The sequence below is a fragment of the Bolinopsis microptera genome, chromosome 12 (assembly GCF_026151205.1).
Source record: "Bolinopsis microptera isolate Bmic1 chromosome 12, MBARI_Bmic_1.0, whole genome shotgun sequence".
NCBI lineage: Eukaryota > Metazoa > Ctenophora > Tentaculata > Lobata > Bolinopsidae > Bolinopsis > Bolinopsis microptera.
The window spans coordinates 2,593,309-2,616,035 of NC_087083.1; the positions used below are offsets into that span (position 1 = coordinate 2,593,309).

Sequence of the window (22,727 nt, forward strand, 5' to 3'; positions counted from 1 at the left end):
TGACGGAAATTCCCGAATCCCGAGGCAAAGTTGAAATGTTTATTTTCTTATCATTCTTTTCTAACCTTAAGGTTTAAAACCACACAGACATGATCTGGTTAATATAATCAAGAGGCTTGCATATGAACATAATGTCATAATAATTTTTAAATGATTTCATCGCGTTTTTTTTTTGTTTTTTGCAAGTGCAGAGTCGACTATAAACTACTCAGTAGGATATTAGGGATTCGGGAATCATATTTGGAAAAATCAAAAAGGCACCTTTCAATCAAGCATGATTTTAAAGTTTTTACAAGTGGATGTGATTACCATTTCACATTAATTGGCTGCACTCCGATCACCAGAACAAAACAGTTTACCTCATTTTACTTCATATGTGGAAGATTCTCCATCGGCATCACCATACCAGCAACGACATTGACGTGCAGTTTGTCTCCAGGCAACGTTTTGGAAACATAGGTAGGTGACCTACTATACAGGGAGTACATTATACATTCTGAACAAATATCGTATCATATGACCCTCATGAGGCTTTCTCCTTAGACAACACTGACATGTTACACTATATTTACAGGTCTCATTCATTTGTTGTACACAGATGTACAATTGTAAAATTTACCGTCTATAATTTGCTTGAACACTTTTTGCTAGAGTGCCTACTTTCTTAGACTCCGAGAGTCACTCTCTATTCTCTATTCGTGCACTCTGAGTAGAGTAGTATGGCGGGAGGTTTGGTAAAGAAGCTAGGAATCGCTGCAGCTGGATGGGCGGCCCTATTCAGTCTTATTTCAACTTGTATATTGTTTCATCCGGACGCTTGGGCTACCGAAATGGTAAAATATCCCATGGCTCATATCTCACAAGCCACATGATCAAATCCCACAAGTCAGATGATATTTTATTCTTAAACGACATTATATTCCAGGCTGTGGCAGTGGAGCGCAAAATGTCTATTCTTCAAAATTATATTTTTCGAATGATTAAAACAGTTATATTTCTTTTAAAAATATTTGTATACAGAACATACAATGTATTTAATTGGATATAATATAAAATACTAAAAATAACAATATCCTCCGCAGACGTTACTCGCGTGCTTGTTTACAGGTCTGAGCGGAGCTATCCGACTAGTTGATCACCTGAACGATATCAGTAAGTACGATATCAGTAAGTAGGATATCATTAAGTACGATATCAGTAAGTACGATATCAGTAAGAACGATATCAGTATTCAGTAAATATGATATCAGTAAGTACGATATCAGTAAGTACGATGTCAGTAAGTACGGTATCAGTAAGTACGGTATCAGTAAGTACGGTATCAGTAAGTACGGTATCAGTAAATACGGTATCAGTAAGTACGGTATCAGTAAGTAAGATATCAGTAAGTACGGTATCAGTAAGCACGGTATCAGTAAGTACGGTATCAGTAAGTACGGTATCAGTAAGTACGATGTCAGTAAGTACGGTATCAGTAAGTAGGATATCAGTAAGTACGGTATCAGTAAGTAAGATATCAGTAAGTACGGTATCAGTAAGTACGGTATCAGTAAGTACGGTATCAGTAAGTACGGTATCAGTAAGTACGGTATCAGTAAGTACGGTATCAGTAAGTACGGTATCAGTAAGTAAGATATCAGTAAGTACGGTATCAGTAAGCACGGTATCAGTAAGTACGGTATCAGTAAGTACGGTATCAGTAAGTACGATGTCAGTAAGTACGGTATCAGTAAGTAGGATATCAGTAAGTACGGTATCAGTAAGTAAGATATCAGTAAGTACGGTATCAGTAAGTACGGTATCAGTAAGTAAGATATCAGTAAGTACGGTATCAGTAAGTAGGATATCAGTAAGTACGGTATCAGTAAGTAGGATATCAGTAAGTACGGTATCAGTAAGTACGGTATCAGTAAGTACGATATCAGTAAGTACGATGTCAGTAAGTACAGTATCAGTAAGTAGGATATCACTAAGTACGGTATCAGTAAGTAGGATATCAGTAAGTACGATATCAGTAAGTACGGTATCAGTAAGTACGGTGTCAGTAAGTACGGTATCAGTAAGTAAGATATCAGTAAGTACGGTATCAGTAAGTAGGATATCAGTAAGTACTGTATCAGTAAGTACGGTATCAGTAAGTAAGATATCAGTAATTCAGTAAGTACGGTATCAGTAAGTAGGATATCAGTAAGTACGGTATCAGTAAGTACAATATCAGTAAGTACGATATCAGTAAGTACGATGTCAGTAAGTACGGTATCAGTAAGTAAGATATCATTAAGTACGATATCAGTAAGTACGATGTCAGTAAGTACGGTATCAGTAAGTACGATGTCAGTAAGTACGGTATCAGTAAGTACGGTATCAGTAAGTACGGTATCAGTAAGTAAGATATCAGTAAGTACGGTATCAGTAAGTACGGTATCAATAAGTACGGTATCAGTAAGTAAGATATCAGTAAGTACGGTATCATTAAGTACGATATCAGTAAGTACGGTATCAGTAAGTACGATATCAGTAAGTACGGTATCAGTAAGTACGGTATCAGTAAGTACGATATCAGTAAGTACGGTATCAGTAAGTAGGATATCAGTAAGTACGGTATCAGTAAGTACGGTATCAGTAAGTAAGATATCATTAAGTACGATATCAGTTAGTACGATGTCAGTAAGTACGGTATCAGTAAGTACGATGTCAGTAAGTACGGTATCAATAAGTACGGTATCAGTAAGTACGGTATCAGTAAGTAAGATATCAGTAAGTACGGTATCAGTAAATACGGTATCAGTAAGTAAGATATCAGTAAGTACGGTATCATTAAGTACGATATCAGTAAGTAAGATATCAGTAAGTACGGTATCAGTAAGTACGGTATCAGTAAGTACGGTATCAGTAAGTAAGATATCAGTAAGTACGATATCAGTAAGTAAGATATCAGTAAGTAAGATATCAGTAAGTACGGTATCAGTAAGTACGGTATCAGTAAGTAAGATATCAGTAAGTAGGATATCAGTAAGTACGATATCAGTAAGTACGATGTCAGTAAGTACGATATCAGTAAATACGATGTCAGTAAGTACGATATCAGTAAGTACGGTATCAGTAAGTAGGATATCAGTAAGTACGGTATCAGTAAGTACGATATCAGTAAGTACGGTATCAGTAAGTACGGTATCAGTAAGTACGATATCAGTAAGTACGGTATCAGTAAGTAGGATATCAGTAAGTACAGTATCAGTAAGTACGGTATCAGTAAGTACGATATCAGTAAGTACGATGTCAGTAAGTACGGTATCAGTAAGTAAGATATCATTAAGTAAGATATCAGTAAGTAGGATATCAGTAAGTACGGTATCAGTAAGTACGGTATCAGTAAGTACGATGTCAGAAAGTAGGATATCAGTAAGTACGGTATCAGTAAGTAAGATATCAGTAAGTATGGTATCAGAAAGTACGATATCAGTAAGTACGGTATCAGTAAGTACGATATCAGTAAGTACGGTATCAGTAAGTACGGTATCAGTAAGTACGATATCAGTAAGTACGGTATCAGTAAGTACGATGTCAGTAAGTACGGTATCAGTAAGTACGATGTCAGTAAGTACGGTATCAGTAAGTACGGTATCAGTAAGTACGATATCAGTAAGTACGGTATCAGTAAGTAAGATATCAGTAAGTATGGTATCAGTAAGTACGATGTCAGTAAGTACGGTATCAGTAAGTAAGATATTATCAAGTACGGTATCAGTAAGTACGGTATCAGTAAGTACGCGTACGGTATCAGTAAGTACGGTATCAGTAAGTAAGATATCAGTAAGTACGGTATCAGTAAGTACGATGTCAGTAAGTACGGTATCAGTAAGTAAGATATTATCAAGTACGGTATCAGTAAGTACGGTATCAGTAAGTACGGTGTCAGTAAGTACGGTATCAGTAAGTAAGATATCAGTAAGTATGGTATCAGAAAGTACGATATCAGTAAGTACGGTATCAGTAAGTACGATATCAGTAAGTACGATGTCAGTAAGTACGGTATCAGTAAGTAAGATATCATTAAGTACGATATCAGTAAGTACGGTATCAGTAAGTACGGTATCAGTAAGTACGGTATCAGTAAGTACGGTATCAGTAAGTAAGATATCAGTAAGTACGGTATCAGTAAGTAGGATATCAGTAAGTACGGTATCAGTAAGTACGATGTCAGTAAGTAGGATATCAGTAAGTACGGTATCAGTAAGTAAGATATCAGTAAGTACGGTATCAGTAAGTACGGTATCAGTAAGTAAGATATCAGTAAGTACGGTATCATTAAGTACGATATCAGTGAGTTAGATATCAGTAAGTACGGTATCAGTAAGTACGGTATCAGTAAGTACGGTATCAGTAAGTAAGATATCAGTAAGTACGATATCAGTAAGTAAGATATCAGTAAGTAAGATATCAGTAAGTACGGTATCAGTAAGTACGGTATCAGTTAGTAAGATATCAGTAAGTACGATATCAGTAAATACGGTATCAGTAAGTACGATATCAGTAAGTACGATGTCAGTAAGTACGATATCAGTAAGTACGATGTCAGTAAGTACGATATCAGTAAGTACGGTATCAGTAAGTACGATGTCAGTAAGTACGATGTCAGTAAGTACGATATCAGTAAGTAAGATATCAGTAAGTAAGATATCAGTAAGTACGGTATCAGTAAGTACGGTATCAGTAAGTAAGATATCAGTAAGTACGATATCAGTAAGTACGGTATCAGTAAGTACGGTATCAGTAAGTACGGTATCAGTAAGTACGATATCAGTAAGTACGATGTCAGTAAGTACGGTATCAGTAAGTACGGTATCAGTAAGTACGGTATCAGTAAGTACGGTATCAGTAAGTACGGTATCAGTAAGTACGATATCAGTAAGTACGGTATCAGTAAGTACGGTATCAGTAAGCAATATATCAGTAAGTACGGTATCAGTAAGTACGATGTCAGTAAGTAGGATACCATTGAGTACGGTATCAGTAAGTACGATGTCAGTAAGTACGATGTCAGTAAGTACGATATCAGTAAGTACGATGTCAGTAAGTACGATATCAGTAAGTATTCGAATTTCCAACATTTTATTGGAAACTATGTATATTACGTAACTTAAAAGTTTATATTTATTCTAATAAGGCGGACTTGGCAATTGGCCAAAAAGCTTTTGACTGCGAACAAATATTGGATGTGATTAATATTCGAACACGAATAACAATGTTTTCCCTTGCAGATAAAATCACGCTTGATATTCTTAGAAACAGTGAGTGAAACAATTACTTTTGGATTTAAGATATAATACATTTCTTTAATTACATATTTTGTTGACTAAAACATACTTGACTACATAATATAACATTTCAATTTGTAAGAAATTTTAAATGAGTAACTAAATTTCGTTATTGAACTAGGTAAAAAGTGGGTGTTCAGACTAGTCTGTATTACAGCAATATCTGGAGGTAAGTCCCAACAATATCACGTGACCTCACCCCTGTATTACAGCAATATCTGGAGGTAAGTCCCAATAATATCACGTGACCTCACCCCTGTATTACAGCAATATCTGGAGGTAAGTCCCAACAATATCACGTGACCTCACCCCTGTATTACAGCAATATCTGGAGGTAAGTCCCAACAATATCACGTGACCTCACCCCTGTATTACAGCAATATCTGGAGGTAAGTCCCAATAATATCACGTGACCTCACCCCTGTATTACAGCAATATCTGGAGGTAAGTCCCAATAATATCACGTGACCTCACCCCTGTATTACAGCAATATCTGGAGGTAAGTCCCAATAATATCACGTGACCTCACCCCTGTATTACAGCAATATCTGGAGGTAAGTCCCAATAATATCACGTGACCTCACCCCTGTATTACAGCAATATCTGGAGGTAAGTCCCAATAATATCACGTGACCTCACCCCTGTATTACAGCAATATCTGGAGGTAAGTCCCAATAATATCACGTGACCTCACCCCTGTATTACAGCAATATCTGGAGGTAAGTCCCAATAATATCACGTGACCTCACCCCTGTATTACAGCAATATCTGGAGGTAAGTCCCAATAATATCACGTGACCTCACCCCTGTATTACAGCAATATCTGGAGGTAAGTCCCAATAATAATATCACGTGACCTCACCCCTGTATTACAGCAATATCTGGAGGTAAGTCCCAATAATATCACGTGACCTCACCCCTGTATTACAGCAATATCTGGAGGTAAGTCCCAATAATATCACGTGACCTCACCCCTGTATTACAGCAATATCTGGAGGTAAGTCCCAATAACAATATCACGTGACCTCACCCCTGTATTACAGCAATATCTGGAGGTAAGTCCCAATAATATCACGTGACCTCACCCCTGTATTACAGCAATATCTGGAGGTAAGTCCCAATAATATCACGTGACCTCACCCCTGTATTACAGCAATATCTGGAGGTAAGTCCCAATAATAATATCACGTGACCTCACCCCTGTATTACAGCAATATCTGGAGGTAAGTCCCAATAATATCACGTGACCTCACCCCTGTATTACAGCAATATCTGGAGGTAAGTCCCAATAATATCACGTGACCTCACCCCTGTATTACAGCAATATCTGGAGGTAAGTCCCAATAATATCACGTGACCTCACCAGTGGCGTAACGTTCCCTGTTGCCCCCCCCCCCCTGAAAAAGCGCCCCCATGTTAGCCCCCCCCCCCCCCCCCTGCGGGGTCGGCGCCACTGAACCTCACCCACAACTTGTAGCCTTTTATTAGCAAGTTAGAAACCGTAACTAAAACATCCGGAGAATAGGTTAATCTCCGGTTGGTATTATTCAATAACTGCAACATTTTTATGCAAGTACAGAAACCACGATTGTGGTTTAATTTGATAGTGTCACAATTCAATAATTCATTATTGTGCCCTGTTTTATTTCGATGACGAATTTATTTCCAGAACAATAATTTTCTCAGGAGTTGTTGCTCTTATCGGTTTTATCGGGTACACGGCAGAAATTTCCGACGACCCAACACTGATGAGTCACAGACGGATGGCTGCATCTTATACATGCCTGGCCATGTCACTGCCCGGCCATATCCAGAATATAGCCGTAGGTTTTATTCAGGTCAGAGCAATATGATTTACATCTTAAAGACATCCCGGCGACGATAGTCAGTTAATTTTTGAGTATTTTATTTAAGTTGTAAAGTGTGTTTTAGTGAGTTGTATGAAATTAAAGACTTGGCAAAGTGCAACAAGGGTTTACACAGTGTTAGGGTTTTTAATTTATTCATTTCTGTTGTATGATCTTGTTTGATGATATGATGGTTGGGCTGCTCCGAATATAACGAATAGTTATGGAGTCGCGTGTTGATTTAGCTTAGACTGATTTTAATTAATTTTAACAAGATGATATCTATTTTAAGTGAAGTGTAATGCGAATGAGCAAAGAAAAACAAACGATTTTTAAAAGATCTCCAATCTACACGTCATTATACTTATAGCAGCAATAAATCTGCAAACTTTCATTTGTAAAAATTACTTAAACTACTGTTCCAATTAAAAATTGTCCTTTATTTTATTGGGTGGGCGACAATTGACCCCCCAACAATTGACCCCCGACAATTGACCCCCCGAAAATTGACCCCCCGACAATTGACCCCCCGACAATTGACCCCCGACAATTGACCCCCCGACAATTGACCCCCCGACAATTGACCCCCCGACAATGTAATTTAATACAATTAACCCTGACCCTGACCCTGACCCTGACCCTGACCCTGACCCTGACCCTGACCCTGACCCTGACCCTGACCCTGACCCTGACCCTGACCCTGACCCTGACCCTGACCCTGACCCTGACCCTGACCCTGACCCTGACCCTGACCCTGACCCTGACCCTGACCCTGACCCTGACCCTGACCCTGACCCTGACCCTGACCCTGACCCTGACCCTGACCCTGACCCTGACCCTGACCCTGACCCTGACCCTGACCCTGACCCTGACCCTGACCCTGACCCTGACCCTGACCCTGACCCTGACCCTGACCCTGACCCTGACCCTGACCCTGACCCTGACCCTGACCCTGACCCTGACCCTGACCCTGACCCTGACCCTGACCCTGACCCTGACCCTGACCCTGACCCTGACCCTGACCCTGACCCTGACCCTGACCCTGACCCTGACCCTGACCCTGACCCTGACCCTGACCCTGACCCTGACCCTGACCCTGACCCTGACCCTGACCCTGACCCTGACCCTGACCCTGACCCTGACCCTGACCCTGACCCTGACCCTGACCCTGACCCTGACCCTGACCCTGACCCTGACCCTGACCCTGACCCTGACCCTGACCCTGACCCTGACCCTGACCCTGACCCTGACCCTGACCCTGACCCTGACCCTGACCCTGACCCTGACCCTGACCCTGACCCTGACCCTGACCCTGACCCTGACCCTGACCCTGACCCTGACCCAGGATCCAGGACCCAGGATCCAGGACCCAGGACCCAGGACCCAGGACCCAGGACCCAGGACCCAGGACCCAGGACCCAGGACCCAGGACCCAGGACCCAGGACCCAGGACCCAGGACCCAGGACCCAGGACCCAGGACCCAGGACCCAGGACCCAGGACCCAGGACCCAGGACCCAGTAACCAGGACCCAGGACCCAGGACCCAGGACCCAGGACCCAGGACCCAGGACCCAGGACCCAGGACCCAGGACCCAGGACCCAGGACCCAGGACCCAGGACCCAGGACCCAGGACCCAGGACCCAGGACCCAGGACCCAGGACCCAGGACCCTGACCCTCAGACCCTAACCCGATCAATTGACCCCAGTGTAATTACATGGGGGTCAATTGTCGGGGGGTCAATTGTCGGGGGTCAATTGTCGTAGTAAGTCTTAGATTTCGCGACAATTGACCCCAGTGTGATTACATAGGGTGTCAATTGTCGGGGGGTTAATTGTCGGAGGATCAATTTTGACCCTGACCCTGACCCTGACCCTGACCCTGACCCTGACCCTGACCCTGACCCTGACCCTGACCCTGACCCTGACCCTGACCCTGACCCTGACCCTGACCCTGACCCTGACCCTGACCCTGACCCTGACCCTGACCCTGACCCTGACCCTGACCCTGACCCTGACCCTGACCCTGACCCTGACCCTGACCCTGACCCTGACCCTGACCCTGACCCTGACCCTGACCCTGACCCTGACCCTGACCCTGACCCTGACCCTGACCCTGACCCTGACCCTGACCCTGACCCTGACCCTGACCCTGACCCTGACCCTGACCCTGACCCTGACCCTGACCCTGACCCTGACCCTGACCCTGACCCTGACCCTGACCCTGACCCTGACCCTGACCCTGACCCTGACCCTGACCCTGACCCTGACCCTGACCCAGGATCCAGGACCCAGGATCCAGGACCCAGGACCCAGGACCCAGGACCCAGGACCCAGGACCCAGGACCCAGGACCCAGGACCCAGGACCCAGGACCCAGGACCCAGGACCCAGGACCCAGGACCCAGGACCCAGGACCCAGGACCCAGGACCCAGGACCCAGGACCCAGGACCCAGGACCCAGTAACCAGGACCCAGGACCCAGGACCCAGGACCCAGGACCCAGGACCCAGGACCCAGGACCCAGGACCCAGTAACCAGGACCCAGGACCCAGGACCCAGGACCCAGGACCCAGGACCCAGGACCCAGGACCCAGGACCCAGGACCCAGGACCCAGGACCCAGGACCCAGGACCCAGGACCCAGGACCCAGGACCCAGGACCCAGGACCCAGGACCCAGGACCCTGACCCTCAGACCCTAACCCGATCAATTGACCCCAGTGTAATTACATGGGGGTCAATTGTCGGGGGGTCAATTGTCGGGGGTCAATTGTCGTAGTAAGTCTTAGATTTCGCGACAATTGACCCCAGTGTGATTACATAGGGTGTCAATTGTCGGGGGGTTAATTGTCGGAGGTTCAATTTTGACCCTGACCCTGACCCTGACCCTGACCCTGACCCTGACCCTGACCCTGACCCTGACCCTGACCCTGACCCTGACCCTGACCCTGACCCTGACCCTGACCCTGACCCTGACCCTGACCCTGACCCTGACCCTGACCCTGACCCTGACCCTGACCCTGACCCTGACCCTGACCCTGACCCTGACCCTGACCCTGACCCAGGATCCAGGACCCAGGATCCCTGACCCTGACCCAGGATCCAGGACCCAGGATCCAGGACCCAGGACCCAGGACCCAGGACCCAGGACCCAGGACCCAGGACCCAGGACCCAGGACCCAGGACCCAGGACCCAGGACCCAGGACCCAGGACCCAGGACCCAGGACCCAGGACCCAGGACCCAGGACCCAGGACCCAGGACCCAGGACCCAGGACCCAGGACCCAGGACCCAGTAACCAGGACCCAGGACCCAGGACCCAGGACCCAGGACCCAGGACCCAGGACCCAGGACCCAGGACCCAGGACCCAGGACCCAGGACCCAGGACCCAGGACCCAGGACCCAGGACCCAGGACCCAGGACCCTGACCCTCAGACCCTAACCCGATCAATTGACCCCAGTGTAATTACATGGGGGTCAATTGTCGGGGGGTCAATTGTCGGGGGTCAATTGTCGTAGTAAGTCTTAGATTTCGCGACAATTGACCCCAGTGTGATTACATAGGGTGTCAATTGTCGGGGGGTTAATTGTCGGAGGTTCAATTTTGACCCTGACCCTGACCCTGACCCTGACCCTGACCCTGACCCTGACCCTGACCCTGACCCTGACCCTGACCCTGACCCTGACCCTGACCCTGACCCTGACCCTGACCCTGACCCTGACCCTGACCCTGACCCTGACCCTGACCCTGACCCTGACCCTGACCCTGACCCTGACCCTGACCCTGACCCTGACCCTGACCCTGACCCTGACCCTGACCCAGGATCCAGGACCCAGGATCCAGGACCCTGACCCTGACCCTGACCCTGACCCTGACCCTGACCCTGACCCTGACCCTGACCCTGACCCTGACCCTGACCCTGACCCTGACCCTGACCCTGACCCTGACCCTGACCCTGACCCTGACCCTGACCCTGACCCTGACCCTGACCCTGACCCTGACCCTGACCCTGACCCTGACCCTGACCCTGACCCTGACCCTGACCCTGACCCTGACCCTGACCCTGACCCTGACCCTGACCCTGACCCTGACCCTGACCCTGACCCTGACCCTGACCCTGACCCTGACCCTGACCCTGACCCTGACCCTGACCCTGACCCAGGATCCAGGACCCAGGATCCAGGACCCTGACCCTGACCCTGACCCTGACCCTGACCCTGACCCTGACCCTGACCCTGACCCTGACCCTGACCCTGACCCTGACCCTGACCCTGACCCTGACCCTGACCCTGACCCTGACCCTGACCCTGACCCTGACCCTGACCCTGACCCTGACCCTGACCCTGACCCTGACCCTGACCCTGACCCTGACCCTGACCCTGACCCTGACCCTGACCCTGACCCTGACCCTGACCCTGACCCTGACCCTGACCCTGACCCTGACCCTGACCCTAACCCTGACCCTGACCCTGACCCTGACCCTGACCCTGACCCTGACCCTGACCCTGACCCTGACCCTGACCCAGGATCCAGGACCCAGGATCCAGGACCCAGGACCCAGGACCCAGGACCCAGGACCCAGGACCCAGGACCCAGGACCCAGGACCCAGGACCCAGGACCCAGGACCCAGGACCCAGGACCCAGGACCCAGGACCCAGGACCCAGGACCCAGGACCCAGGACCCAGGACCCAGGACCCAGGACCCAGGACCCAGGACCCAGGACCCAGGACCCAGGACCCAGGACCCAGGACCCAGGACCCAGGACCCAGGACCCAGGACCCAGGACCCAGGACCCAGGACCCAGGACCCAGGACCCAGGACCCAGGACCCAGGACCCAGGACCCAGGACCCAGGACCCAGGACCCAGGACCCAGGACCCAGGACCCAGGACCCAGGACCCAGGACCCAGGACCCAGGACCCAGGACCCAGGACCCAGGACCCAGGACCCAGGACCCAGGACCCAGGACCCAGGACCCAGGACCCAGGACCCAGGACCCAGGACCCAGGACCCAGGACCCAGGACCCAGGACCCAGGACCCAGGACCCAGGATCCAGGACCCTGACCCTGACCCTCAGACCCTAACCCGATCAATTGACCCCAGTGTAATTACATGGGGGTCAATTGTCGGGGGGTCAATTGTCGGGGGTCAATTGTCGTACTAAGTCTTAGATTTCGCGACAATTGACCCCATTGTGATTACATAAGTACATAGGGTGTCAATTGTCGGGGGGTTAATTGTCGGAGGTTCAATTTTCGGCGGGTCAATTGTCGTACTAAACCCTAGATTTCGCGACAATTGACCCCAGTGTAATTACATAGGGGGTCAATAATTGTCGGGGGTCAATTGTCGCGGTACCATTTCGGGTAAGTCTATTATAACTGTCTCGGTGCTGTATTCCCCTGGCATTGTGTGTCTTCCAGGCCGAAATCTGCCGAAATATATGGCAGATTTAGCCGAGTTTTTCATCTGTGGCATATGACTTAATTCTATCAACAATAATATTGCACCAGACAATGACTTCTTATTAAAGTAGCATATATAACAGCACAAATTGGCTTTTCTGCCTAATTACCGCCATTACCAGTGAGTTTGTTCATGCTGCCCAAATTTTAGATTAAATCTTTGGATCACCCTATAACCATGCTAGCCGACAAACCGGTGTGTCAAGATCCTCGGTTGACAGTAATCACCAGACTTTTATAATTATAAAGGAGCACAAGAAAGCCTTGATCCCCACGTGCCATGACAAGGCTTTAGTATAATTCTGTTTTTCTAGCTCACTTCATTTCACACCTGCCATACCTGCCACCAATAAACGCAAGGATTACAGATCATGCTCGCTTATAATTATTGCTGATTGTAGTTTAAATTTCCAGTGGAAATTTTACTGTTCCTTCATTCATGAGTTTTATTAGGTAATTGCTACAAAAGTCCAGTTTAAAAGTTTATATATGAATTAAGTGGATTTCCGTTAATTCATCTTCAGTTTCACGAGTACTATTAAATATCTATAAGTCAAATTCTGCCTGCTTTGACTCATCGAACTACATGCAATCAAATCCCTCTGCAGAAACGTGTTTGGAATTCCAATAATTTGTCTCTCGAATAGAGTTGGATACAGCATTTTTATTATACTTATATAAATATAATTTCTTCATAAAACACATGAACGTCCAGGAATCATACGCCTCATATATAATATGTGCAGTAATCGTGCACCTTAGCAACAGAACTGTGAACAATCTACGCTTGTATCACAGTATTATATAAGGTGAAGTTTGCACGTGGTAGGATGAACTTTGCACGTGTTGTTAAAAGTGGAGGATCCTTACTTTGCAATGTGGTTGCAAATTCCGATTGCAACATATAATTCGTTAAAAGGTTTTTGTTTTATATATGTTTACTATGATATTCCGGGATCCAATATTTTAATTTTTCTTGGGATCGCAAGAATTCATTATTGATAATTATACGCGTGTACTTGTTTCGTTGTACACAGTTATATGTAGCTCATAAATTGTGATATCTCAAAAGGCCCGAACTAAAAAGGTTTTAGTGTTTGAGAACAGGAAATGCAGTAATATAACTGAACTATACAGTATGTAGGTGAAATTTAAAGGGTATTAAAACGTCAAACCCCCACAATCCACCATTGTTTGAACACCAACTGTCAATCCTACTCTCCTACATCCGGCTGGCCGGTCTAAGAACACGTTGGCGCGTGTCCTGCACACACTCCCTCAAGAAAAAGAGCGTGCTATTAAGTTTTGACAGGTATATTGCACGTGTGTCCATCTCCACGTGCAACTAGGATATTAGAGGACTAACACGCTGGTGTTAGGTTAAGAGAATCCCAAATCAACCAATAACTTGGAGTTGAATCTGTTCTTGCTTGCTTAAAATTTGCCTGCGTTATCACTTTATCACTTTATCACATATAATAATACAATATAAAGATATAACATCATGGTGGACTTGTTCGTATCATGGTCGCTGCTGTGTGTCTTTAAATTTAAAGCCGAGATTAGCAGATTCGATTATACTTTATTAGTCTGTTACTCTTTTGGTGGAACGGACCGTTAAAAACAAGAGCCATTTCCATTCTGCCTGCACAAATCTTCTAATTATAGTGCTTGTAATTTGTTCTCGACAATTAATGTGTTCTTGACAATTAATGTGTTCTTGACGTACAATTGTCTCTGATCAGTTATAATTTGTATATATCACTGAATCACTCTCATCCTCAAAAGTTGAGAGCTAAGCCTGAAACTATTACCAGACGTGCATACTGCAAAATGTTGGAAGACGAAGCCTCATCAGCATTTACCAGAGTGGTCAAGAAACCAAAAGTGTCAAAAGGCAAGACAAGTGCAGTCAAACCGTACGTCTGCAATCAGCCCGGATGCTTCAAGAGCTTCAGTCAACTCGGATACTTGCAGGTTAGGTTCACAAAATAATATTCTCCATTCTTTATCATTTTCGTGTTTGTGGCTTCGTAAAAAATCTAGATTACCTTCAACTGGTAACTTTAGTATGGTTTGTGTTTAGAACAGACCCTTTTGGCACAACCTTTGGATCGTCAAATCGTCAATTGAAGAATCAGGATTCAAGGATGGGCTGCAGGCTTACTGCGTCTCGGCTTCCGTAGCTTCGATGAAATCATGTAAAAAAATAGACTATTCCTTTATATGAGTTGATAAAAAATCCAGTAGGAATTTGGGAGTTTGGGAAACAAAGATGTCATGGCATTCGACTCAAGTCATGCAGATTACATGTATTTATCGTGAAACAACTTAAAATACAGGGTGTACTGCATAAAGTGTGACTTTCTTCCACTTTAATACTTTAATAGTTCGACACCTATATAAGTGACACAATGTGATGAAGAGTTTTTAGCAATTACTGCTCCTTCATAATATTTTGTATCATTTCTCAAAAAAGTCACACTTTCTGTGGTACACCCTGCAGTAGACTGTAGTAGAGCTGTATAAATTACTTGTATAAACCATTCGACTCAAGTCATGCAGATTATATGTATTTATCGTGAAACAACTAGTTACCTGTATAAACCCTGTCAGGCCCACCTGTACACTCACTCAGAAGGCCCACTCTACCAGTGCAGATGGAACAACCAGTGTGGCAGGCGCTTCTCAGACCTCGGTTAGTTAGCTTGTCTTGTGGTTTACTTTGTCTATTCTTCTCCAAAGGGATTTATCATAGTATACAATCTGGAGGAGTTTAGGATCAGGTGAGAAGGATACCTGAGCCCTGAGGCACAACTGATTTGTTTCTCATCTTCAGCTTAAAATATATGGACGTGTGAAAAGGTTAAACACCTCTTGCTGTATAAATGGAGTGACTGATAAAGTGATAATACAATGTGATACAGTTTCATAATCCTTGTTCAGGTAACTTGAAGAAGCACATGTTGACTCACACTGGAGAGAGACCCTACAGTTGCGACTGTTTCATAATCCTTGTTCAGGTAACTTGAAGAAGCACATGTTGACTCACACTGGAGAGAGACCCTACAGTTGCGACTGTTTCATAATCCTTGTTCAGGTAACCTGAAGAAGCACATGTTGACTCACACTGGAGAGAGACCCTACAGTTGCGACTAATAATCCTTGTTCAGGTAACTTGAAGAAGCACATGTTGACTCACACTGGAGAGAGACCCTACAGTTGCGACTGAATAATCCTTGTTCAGGTAACCTGAAGAAGCACATGTTGACTCACACTGGAGAGAGACCCTACAGTTGCGACTGAATAATCCTTGTTCAGGTAACTTGAAGAAGCACATGTTGACTCACACTGGAGAGAGACCCTACAGTTGCGACTGTTTCATAATCCTTGTTCAGGTAACTTGAAGAAGCACATGTTGACTCACACTGGAGAGAGACCCTACAGTTGCGACTGTTTCATAATCCTTGTTCAGGTAACTTGAAGAAGCACATGTTGACTCACACTGGAGAGAGACCCTACAGTTGCGACTGTTTCATAATCCTTGTTCAGGTAACTTGAAGAAGCACATGTTGACTCACACTGGAGAGAGACCCTACAGTTGCGACTGTTTCATAATCCTTGTTCAGGTAACTTGAAGAAGCACATGTTGACTCACACTGGAGAGAGACCCTACAGTTGCGACTGTTTCATAATCCTTGTTCAGGTAACTTGAAGAAGCACATGTTGACTCACACTGGAGAGAGACCCTACAGTTGCGACTGTTTCATAATCCTTGTTCAGGTAACCTGAAGAAGCACATGTTGACTCACACTGGAGAGAGACCCTACAGTTGCGACTGTTTCATAATCCTTGTTCAGGTAACTTGAAGAAGCACATGTTGACTCACACTGGAGAGAGACCCTACAGTTGCGACTGTTTCATAATCCTTGTTCAGGTAACTTGAAGAAGCACATGTTGACTCACACTGGAGAGAGACCCTACAGTTGCGACTGTTTCATAATCCTTGTTCAGGTAACTTGAAGAAGCACATGTTGACTCACACTGGAGAGAGACCCTACAGTTGCGACTGTTTCATAATCCTTGTTCAGGTAACCTTGAAGAAGCACATGTTGACTCACACTGGAGAGAGACCCTACAGTTGCGACTGTTTCATAATCCTTGTTCAGGTAACCTGAAGAAGCACATGTTGACTCACACTGGAGAGAGACCCTACAGTTGCGACTGTAGTTTCATAATCCTTGTTCAGGTAACTTGAAGAAGCACATGTTGACTCACACTGGAGAGAGACCCTACAGTTGCGACTGTTTCATAATCCTTGTTCAGGTAACCTGAAGAAGCACATGTTGACTCACACTGGAGAGAGACCCTACAGTTGCGACTGTTTCATAATCCTTGTTCAGGTAACCTGAAGAAGCACATGTTGACTCACACTGGAGAGAGACCCTACAGTTGCGACTGTTTCATAATCCTTGTTCAGGTAACTTGAAGAAGCACATGTTGACTCACACTGGAGAGAGACCCTACAGTTGCGACTGTTTCATAATCCTTGTTCAGGTAACTTGAAGAAGCACATGTTGACTCACACTGGAGAGAGACCCTACAGTTGCGACTGTTTCATAATCCTTGTTCAGGTAACCCGAAGAAGCACATGTTGACTCACACTGGAGAGAGACCCTACAGTTGCGACTGTTTCATAATCCTTGTTCAGGTAACCTGAAGAAGCACATGTTGACTCACACTGGAGAGAGACCCTACAGTTGCGACTGTTTCATAATCCTTGTTCAGGTAACCTGAAGAAGCACATGTTGACTCACACTGGAGAGAGACCCTACAGTTGCGACTGTTTCATAATCCTTGTTCAGGTAACTTGAAGAAGCACATGTTGACTCACACTGGAGAGAGACCCTACAGTTGCGACTGTTTCATAATCCTTGTTCAGGTAACCTGAAGAAGCACATGTTGACTCACACTGGAGAGAGACCCTACAGTTGCGACTGTTTCATAATCCTTGTTCAGGTAACCTGAAGAAGCACATGTTGACTCACACTGGAGAGAGACCCTACAGTTGCGAGTGTTTCATAATCCTTGTTCAGGTAACTTGAAGAAGCACATGTTGACTCACACTGGAGAGAGACCCTACAGTTGCGACTGAATAATCCTTGTTCAGGTAACCTGAAGAAGCACATGTTGACTCACACTGGAGAGAGACCCTACAGTTGCGACTATAATCCTTGTTCAGGTAACTTGAAGAAGCACATGTTGACTCACACTGGAGAGAGACCCTACAGTTGCGACTGTTCATAATCCTTGTTCAGGTAACCTGAAGAAGCACATGTTGACTCACACTGGAGAGAGACCCTACAGTTGCGACTGTTTCATAATCCTTGTTCAGGTAACCTGAAGAAGCACATGTTGACTCACACTGGAGAGAGACCCTACAGTTGCGACTGTTCATAATCCTTGTTCAGGTAACTTGAAGAAGCACATGTTGACTCACACTGGAGAGAGACCCTACAGTTGCGACTGAATAATCCTTGTTCAGGTAACCTGAAGAAGCACATGTTGACTCACACTGGAGAGAGACCCTACAGTTGCGACTAATAATCCTTGTTCAGGTAACCTTGAAGAAGCACATGCTGACTCACACTGGAGAGAGACCCTACAGTTGCGACTAATAATCCTTGTTCAGGTAACCTGAAGAAGCACATGTTGACTCACACTGGAGAGAGACCCTACAGTTGCGACTGTTTCATAATCCTTGTTCAGGTAACCTGAAGAAGCACATGTTGACTCACACTGGAGAGAGACCCTACAGTTGCGACTGTTTCATAATCCTTGTTCAGGTAACCTGAAGAAGCACATGTTGACTCACACTGGAGAGAGACCCTACAGTTGCGACTGTTTCATAATCCTTGTTCAGGTAACTTGAAGAAGCACATGTTGACTCACACTGGAGAGAGACCCTACAGTTGCGACTGTTTCATAATCCTTGTTCAGGTAACCTGAAGAAGCACATGTTGACTCACACTGGAGAGAGACCCTACAGTTGCGACTGTAATATAATCCTTGTTCAGGTAACCTGAAGAAGCACATGTTGACTCACACTGGAGAGAGACCCTACAGTTGCGACTGAATAATCCTTGTTCAGGTAACTTGAAGAAGCACATGTTGACTCACACTGGAGAGAGACCCTACAGTTGCGACTGAATAATCCTTGTTCAGGTAACTTGAAGAAGCACATGTTGACTCACACTGGAGAGAGACCCTACAGTTGCGACTGAATAATCCTTGTTCAGGTAACTTGAAGAAGCACATGTTGACTCACACTGGAGAGAGACCCTACAGTTGCGACTGTTTCATAATCCTTGTTCAGGTAACCTGAAGAAGCACATGTTGACTCACACTGGAGAGAGACCCTACAGTTGCGACTGAATAATCCTTGTTCAGGTAACTTGAAGAAGCACATGTTGACTCACACTGGAGAGAGACCCTACAGTTGCGACTGAATAATCCTTGTTCAGGTAACTTGAAGAAGCACATGTTGACTCACACTGGAGAGAGACCCTACAGTTGCGACTGTTTCATAATCCTTGTTCAGGTAACCTGAAGAAGCACATGCTGACTCACACTGGAGAGAGACCCTACAGTTGCGACTGAATAATCCTTGTTCAGGTAACCTGAAGAAGCACATGTTGACTCACACTGGAGAGAGACCCTACAGTTGCGACTGTTTCATAATCCTTGTTCAGGTAACCTGAAGAAGCACATGTTGACTCACACTGGAGAGAGACCCTACAGTTGCGACTGAATAATCCTTGTTCAGGTAACCTGAAGAAGCACATGTTGACTCACACTGGAGAGAGACCCTACAGTTGCGACTGAATAATCCTTGTTCAGGTAACTTGAAGAAGCACATGCTGACTCACACTGGAGAGAGACCCTACAGTTGCGACTGGCCTGGATGTGGCAAGAGCTTTTCTCAGGTTAGCTACACTAGCTGCAGGGTACCCGTCCTCCGGACGACAATGATTCTTTACTTTTTTACATACTTTTACTGACACCATGACGTTTTGTCAGTAAAATGGTGCAGATATACTATATAGTATATACTATATTGTTTTGCTTTATATGTCTAAAATATTCGAATTTTCAAATTTTGACGACGGAATTCTCGAACCAGTAAGTACAGTATGCCATCTACAAAGCAACAGCTCTCAAATATAAAACACGGCGGAGCTATTTAGGCCAACGTATGGGTACTGACTTTTGGCCCACCCTGTAGTAACTAGTAAGATTGATATTTTGGGATTTTGCACTAATATCATTTTTTGAGCCTTTTTAGCTTTTTGAGATCAGCTTATACATAAAATCCTTATTGGCAATGTTTTTAAAGAAGCAATAATCTATTCGTTTTTAATTAAGACCATGCAAATTCCATATGAATTATAGCTCATCCCTATTGCGCAGCTGCATGTGCTTTGAGATCAGCACTTAAAATTGGGTCTTGTAAACTGTAGACATCAACTTTACGATCAGGAGCCTTTAATTGCAGTGCCTCTTAAGATTACTACAGTGATTATTATTTACAAGTTATTTACCGTGCACGCTTCTTCATTCCAGAAATCATTTGTCATTGTCGAAGTGCAGGTGCTGTGATTCATTATATCATTTCCAAGATTTATAATAAGAGCACGTGCTGTCTAGAAAAGCGAACAATTTATTGCGGCGTTGCATGTGAGCTATCATATATTGCACTCCGCGTATTAATTCATCTCCGCGCTAATGACCATAAAACATGGTCCAGGTCACAGCCCATGACAGGTGTGACACCTTTAATTGTGCTACTTAATGTTAAACTACAACAAATGCTGAACTACAACAAGTGCTAAACTACAACAAATGCTGAAATACAACAAGTGCTGAACTACAACAAATGCTGAACTACAACAAATGCTAAACTACAACAAATGCTAAACTACAACAAATGCTTAAGTTAAACTTCAACAAGTGCTATAAACTCTAAATTGCAGCTAAATCTTATGTAATCTCACGCAAAGTTTACTGCTGTTCAAAACATTAACCCATAAAAATATTAGTCCACAATTCTACCTCCATACTGATTTGACACAAAGTAGAGTTACGGTTTAAAATTTAGCTTAACACTAGACATTAAAAGTACAACAAGCCCTAGCGACAGAACGCGATCTTGTACGACTAATCAATACGTAGCAGCTTTCAAAACAGTCAGACATAACAATATAAGCCTGTGAGCCTGTCTATAGCTTTTGTTTAGTTAAGTTGATTAGTTAATTAGTTTATTGATTAATTAATTAGTTAAAGCTGCTGCTCTGATACTGGAACAAATGTTGCTAACCTTGAAAAGATTGGTGAGCAACGCTTAACAAACGATACTTTCAGGTAGGAAATCTGAACACACACAAGCACACCCACACGGGTAAGCGACCCTACAAGTGCACACTGTGTCCTAAAGCTTACAACCAGTCCACCGCTCTTAAACGTCACGTCAGGTCAGAAAACGTTAAATCTGTTGTAATATAGCAGTGAGAGAACGTTAAATCTGTTGTAATATAGCAGTGAGAGAACGTTAAATCTGTTGTAATATAGCAGTGAGAGAACGTTAAATCTGTTGTAATATAGCAGTGAGAGAACGTTAAATCCGTTGTAATATAGCAGTGAGAGAACGTTAAATTCGCTATAAAATTATAGTTGTATAGTAGTAGGAGAACCTTGTACTTCTACTATCATAATAGTGGCTATGGAATAAATAATCTTTTATGTGCTTGTCACTTGTCTTTGTTTGTGCTTTTGTCGTTCCGTTCATTCAGATTAGAAGAAGAGTACTTAGTTAGATCCTCTTCTAAAGGACCTTAAGTAGGGGTCCTCCGAAGACCCTACAGGTATCTGTTATGCCCATTAAAAAGATAATCTCCTCATAATTGTAACCGCATGATATCACATGCAGGTCCCACACCGGAGAAAAGCCCTTCAGTTGTGTGCACTGCTGTAAACGGTTCAGCAACTCCTCGCATCTTAAGGTGAGCCCGACATTTTACTCAATACTCCACAGCCTGGATTATAATTTGATGTGATTTTAAAATCAACAAAACGTTTGACTTGTACTACATATATTTTACAAGTCCTTGATTATTTTCAAATCTGATATTTTTCATTAGATATGGTTCATTTTTAGAGCATGACTGATCTATTACATACTATTATTCATTAATAGTTTTTAACTGTTGGACAGAGAGAAGTTGTAATCGGAATTTTTTACGTGATGTGAAAATCATGATTAAATCAGCTCCTGAAAAATAAAATTAGCTAATTAATTTCTTCAATTTATATTGACGGGAGGATAGTAGTAGTACTAGGATGAGTTCAACTATCGAACAAAGGTCTCCGATCTTGAGCACGTGTGAGCTGACATCACATCGTACGTGTTCTGACATGTCAATGAGCAGGAAATGCATGAGTAGATTAGTCAACCAAACACCACTTTTACACAAAACCCAGCACGTGCTGAGCTGAACTGATCCCATAAAACATCCCAATTAAGTGCTCTACACCTGCGATATCATGCTGAACAAGGGTTAAGAGGTTCAGACGGAACAACACGTCTCCCTGCCACGTGTTAGTGTTACCACGTGCAATCACTGGATCGTTAGTGCTCAAGAAACCCCGATATTAGCACGTGCACGTTATACTAGCACGTGTCTGGCATGTGTCTGATGACTCATATTGTTCTTTTTGGACCTTATCTCATTAAGTTTTCTTGCTACACGTTGTATAATACCTCTCGTGCACGCGAAGCGCGCTCAAAAGGGGTTGCAGCGTGTGTCAAAAGTTTTCTGACATTTGAAATACCTTATCGAACCTTATTTAATTTGGACGGACATTACTTGAACGCTGGAGGCCCTAACGTTCATCTTAATGTCCGTTCGAATAAAGTCCGTTCATTTAAGGTCCGTCCAAGTTAAAGTCCGTTGAATTTTTTTCAACAATTTTTCCACTTCGAACTTTTTGTCCAGAATATGCATATTCTGGACAAAAAGTTCGAAGTTCTCCTTGGT

At 44.5% G+C, this 22,727-nt stretch overlaps 2 protein-coding genes across 3 annotated transcripts in view; both read left to right on the forward strand.

The window, feature by feature from the left end:
- Nucleotides 1-478: 478 nt before the first annotated feature.
- Nucleotides 479-7,558, forward strand: LOC134824407 (uncharacterized). Of its 2 annotated transcripts, none has more exons than XM_063836310.1 (5): nucleotides 479-833; nucleotides 1,083-1,152; nucleotides 5,262-5,291; nucleotides 5,440-5,487; nucleotides 7,005-7,558. In XM_063836310.1, the coding sequence occupies exons 1-5, from the start codon at nucleotides 720-722 to the stop codon at nucleotides 7,169-7,171; spliced, it is 429 nt and encodes a 142-aa protein (XP_063692380.1). In that variant the 5' UTR covers nucleotides 479-719; the 3' UTR covers nucleotides 7,172-7,558. The 2 variants fall into 2 exon arrangements, with proteins under 2 accessions (XP_063692380.1, XP_063692381.1); XM_063836311.1 differs by having other exon boundaries at nucleotides 1,108-1,152.
- Nucleotides 7,559-14,466: 6,908 nt separating this feature from the next.
- The window catches only part of LOC134824503 (gastrula zinc finger protein XlCGF49.1-like), a 10,955-nt gene continuing 2,694 nt past the window's right edge, over nucleotides 14,467-22,727 (forward strand). The window contains exons 1-5 of the mRNA XM_063836409.1: nucleotides 14,467-14,610; nucleotides 15,250-15,331; nucleotides 19,534-19,619; nucleotides 21,055-21,164; nucleotides 21,620-21,692. Of these exons, the coding sequence (XP_063692479.1) occupies nucleotides 14,467-14,610; nucleotides 15,250-15,331; nucleotides 19,534-19,619; nucleotides 21,055-21,164; nucleotides 21,620-21,692 (495 nt within the window). The remainder of the gene's footprint in view (nucleotides 14,611-15,249; nucleotides 15,332-19,533; nucleotides 19,620-21,054; nucleotides 21,165-21,619; nucleotides 21,693-22,727) is intronic.

What these genes read in the sequence shown, in the direction of transcription:
- LOC134824407 (XM_063836310.1), top strand. Translation starts at nt 720, where the DNA reads ATGGCGGGAGGTTTGGTAAAGAAGCTAGGAATCGCTGCAGCTGGATGG. An exon ending in ACGCTTGGGCTACCGAAATG is followed by an intron (nt 834 to 1,082) that starts GTAAAATATCCC and finishes TATCCTCCGCAG; the next exon opens with ACGTTACTCGCGTGCTTGTT. An exon ending in TATTACAGCAATATCTGGAG is followed by an intron (nt 5,488 to 7,004) that starts GTAAGTCCCAAC and finishes TAATTTTCTCAG; the next exon opens with GAGTTGTTGCTCTTATCGGT.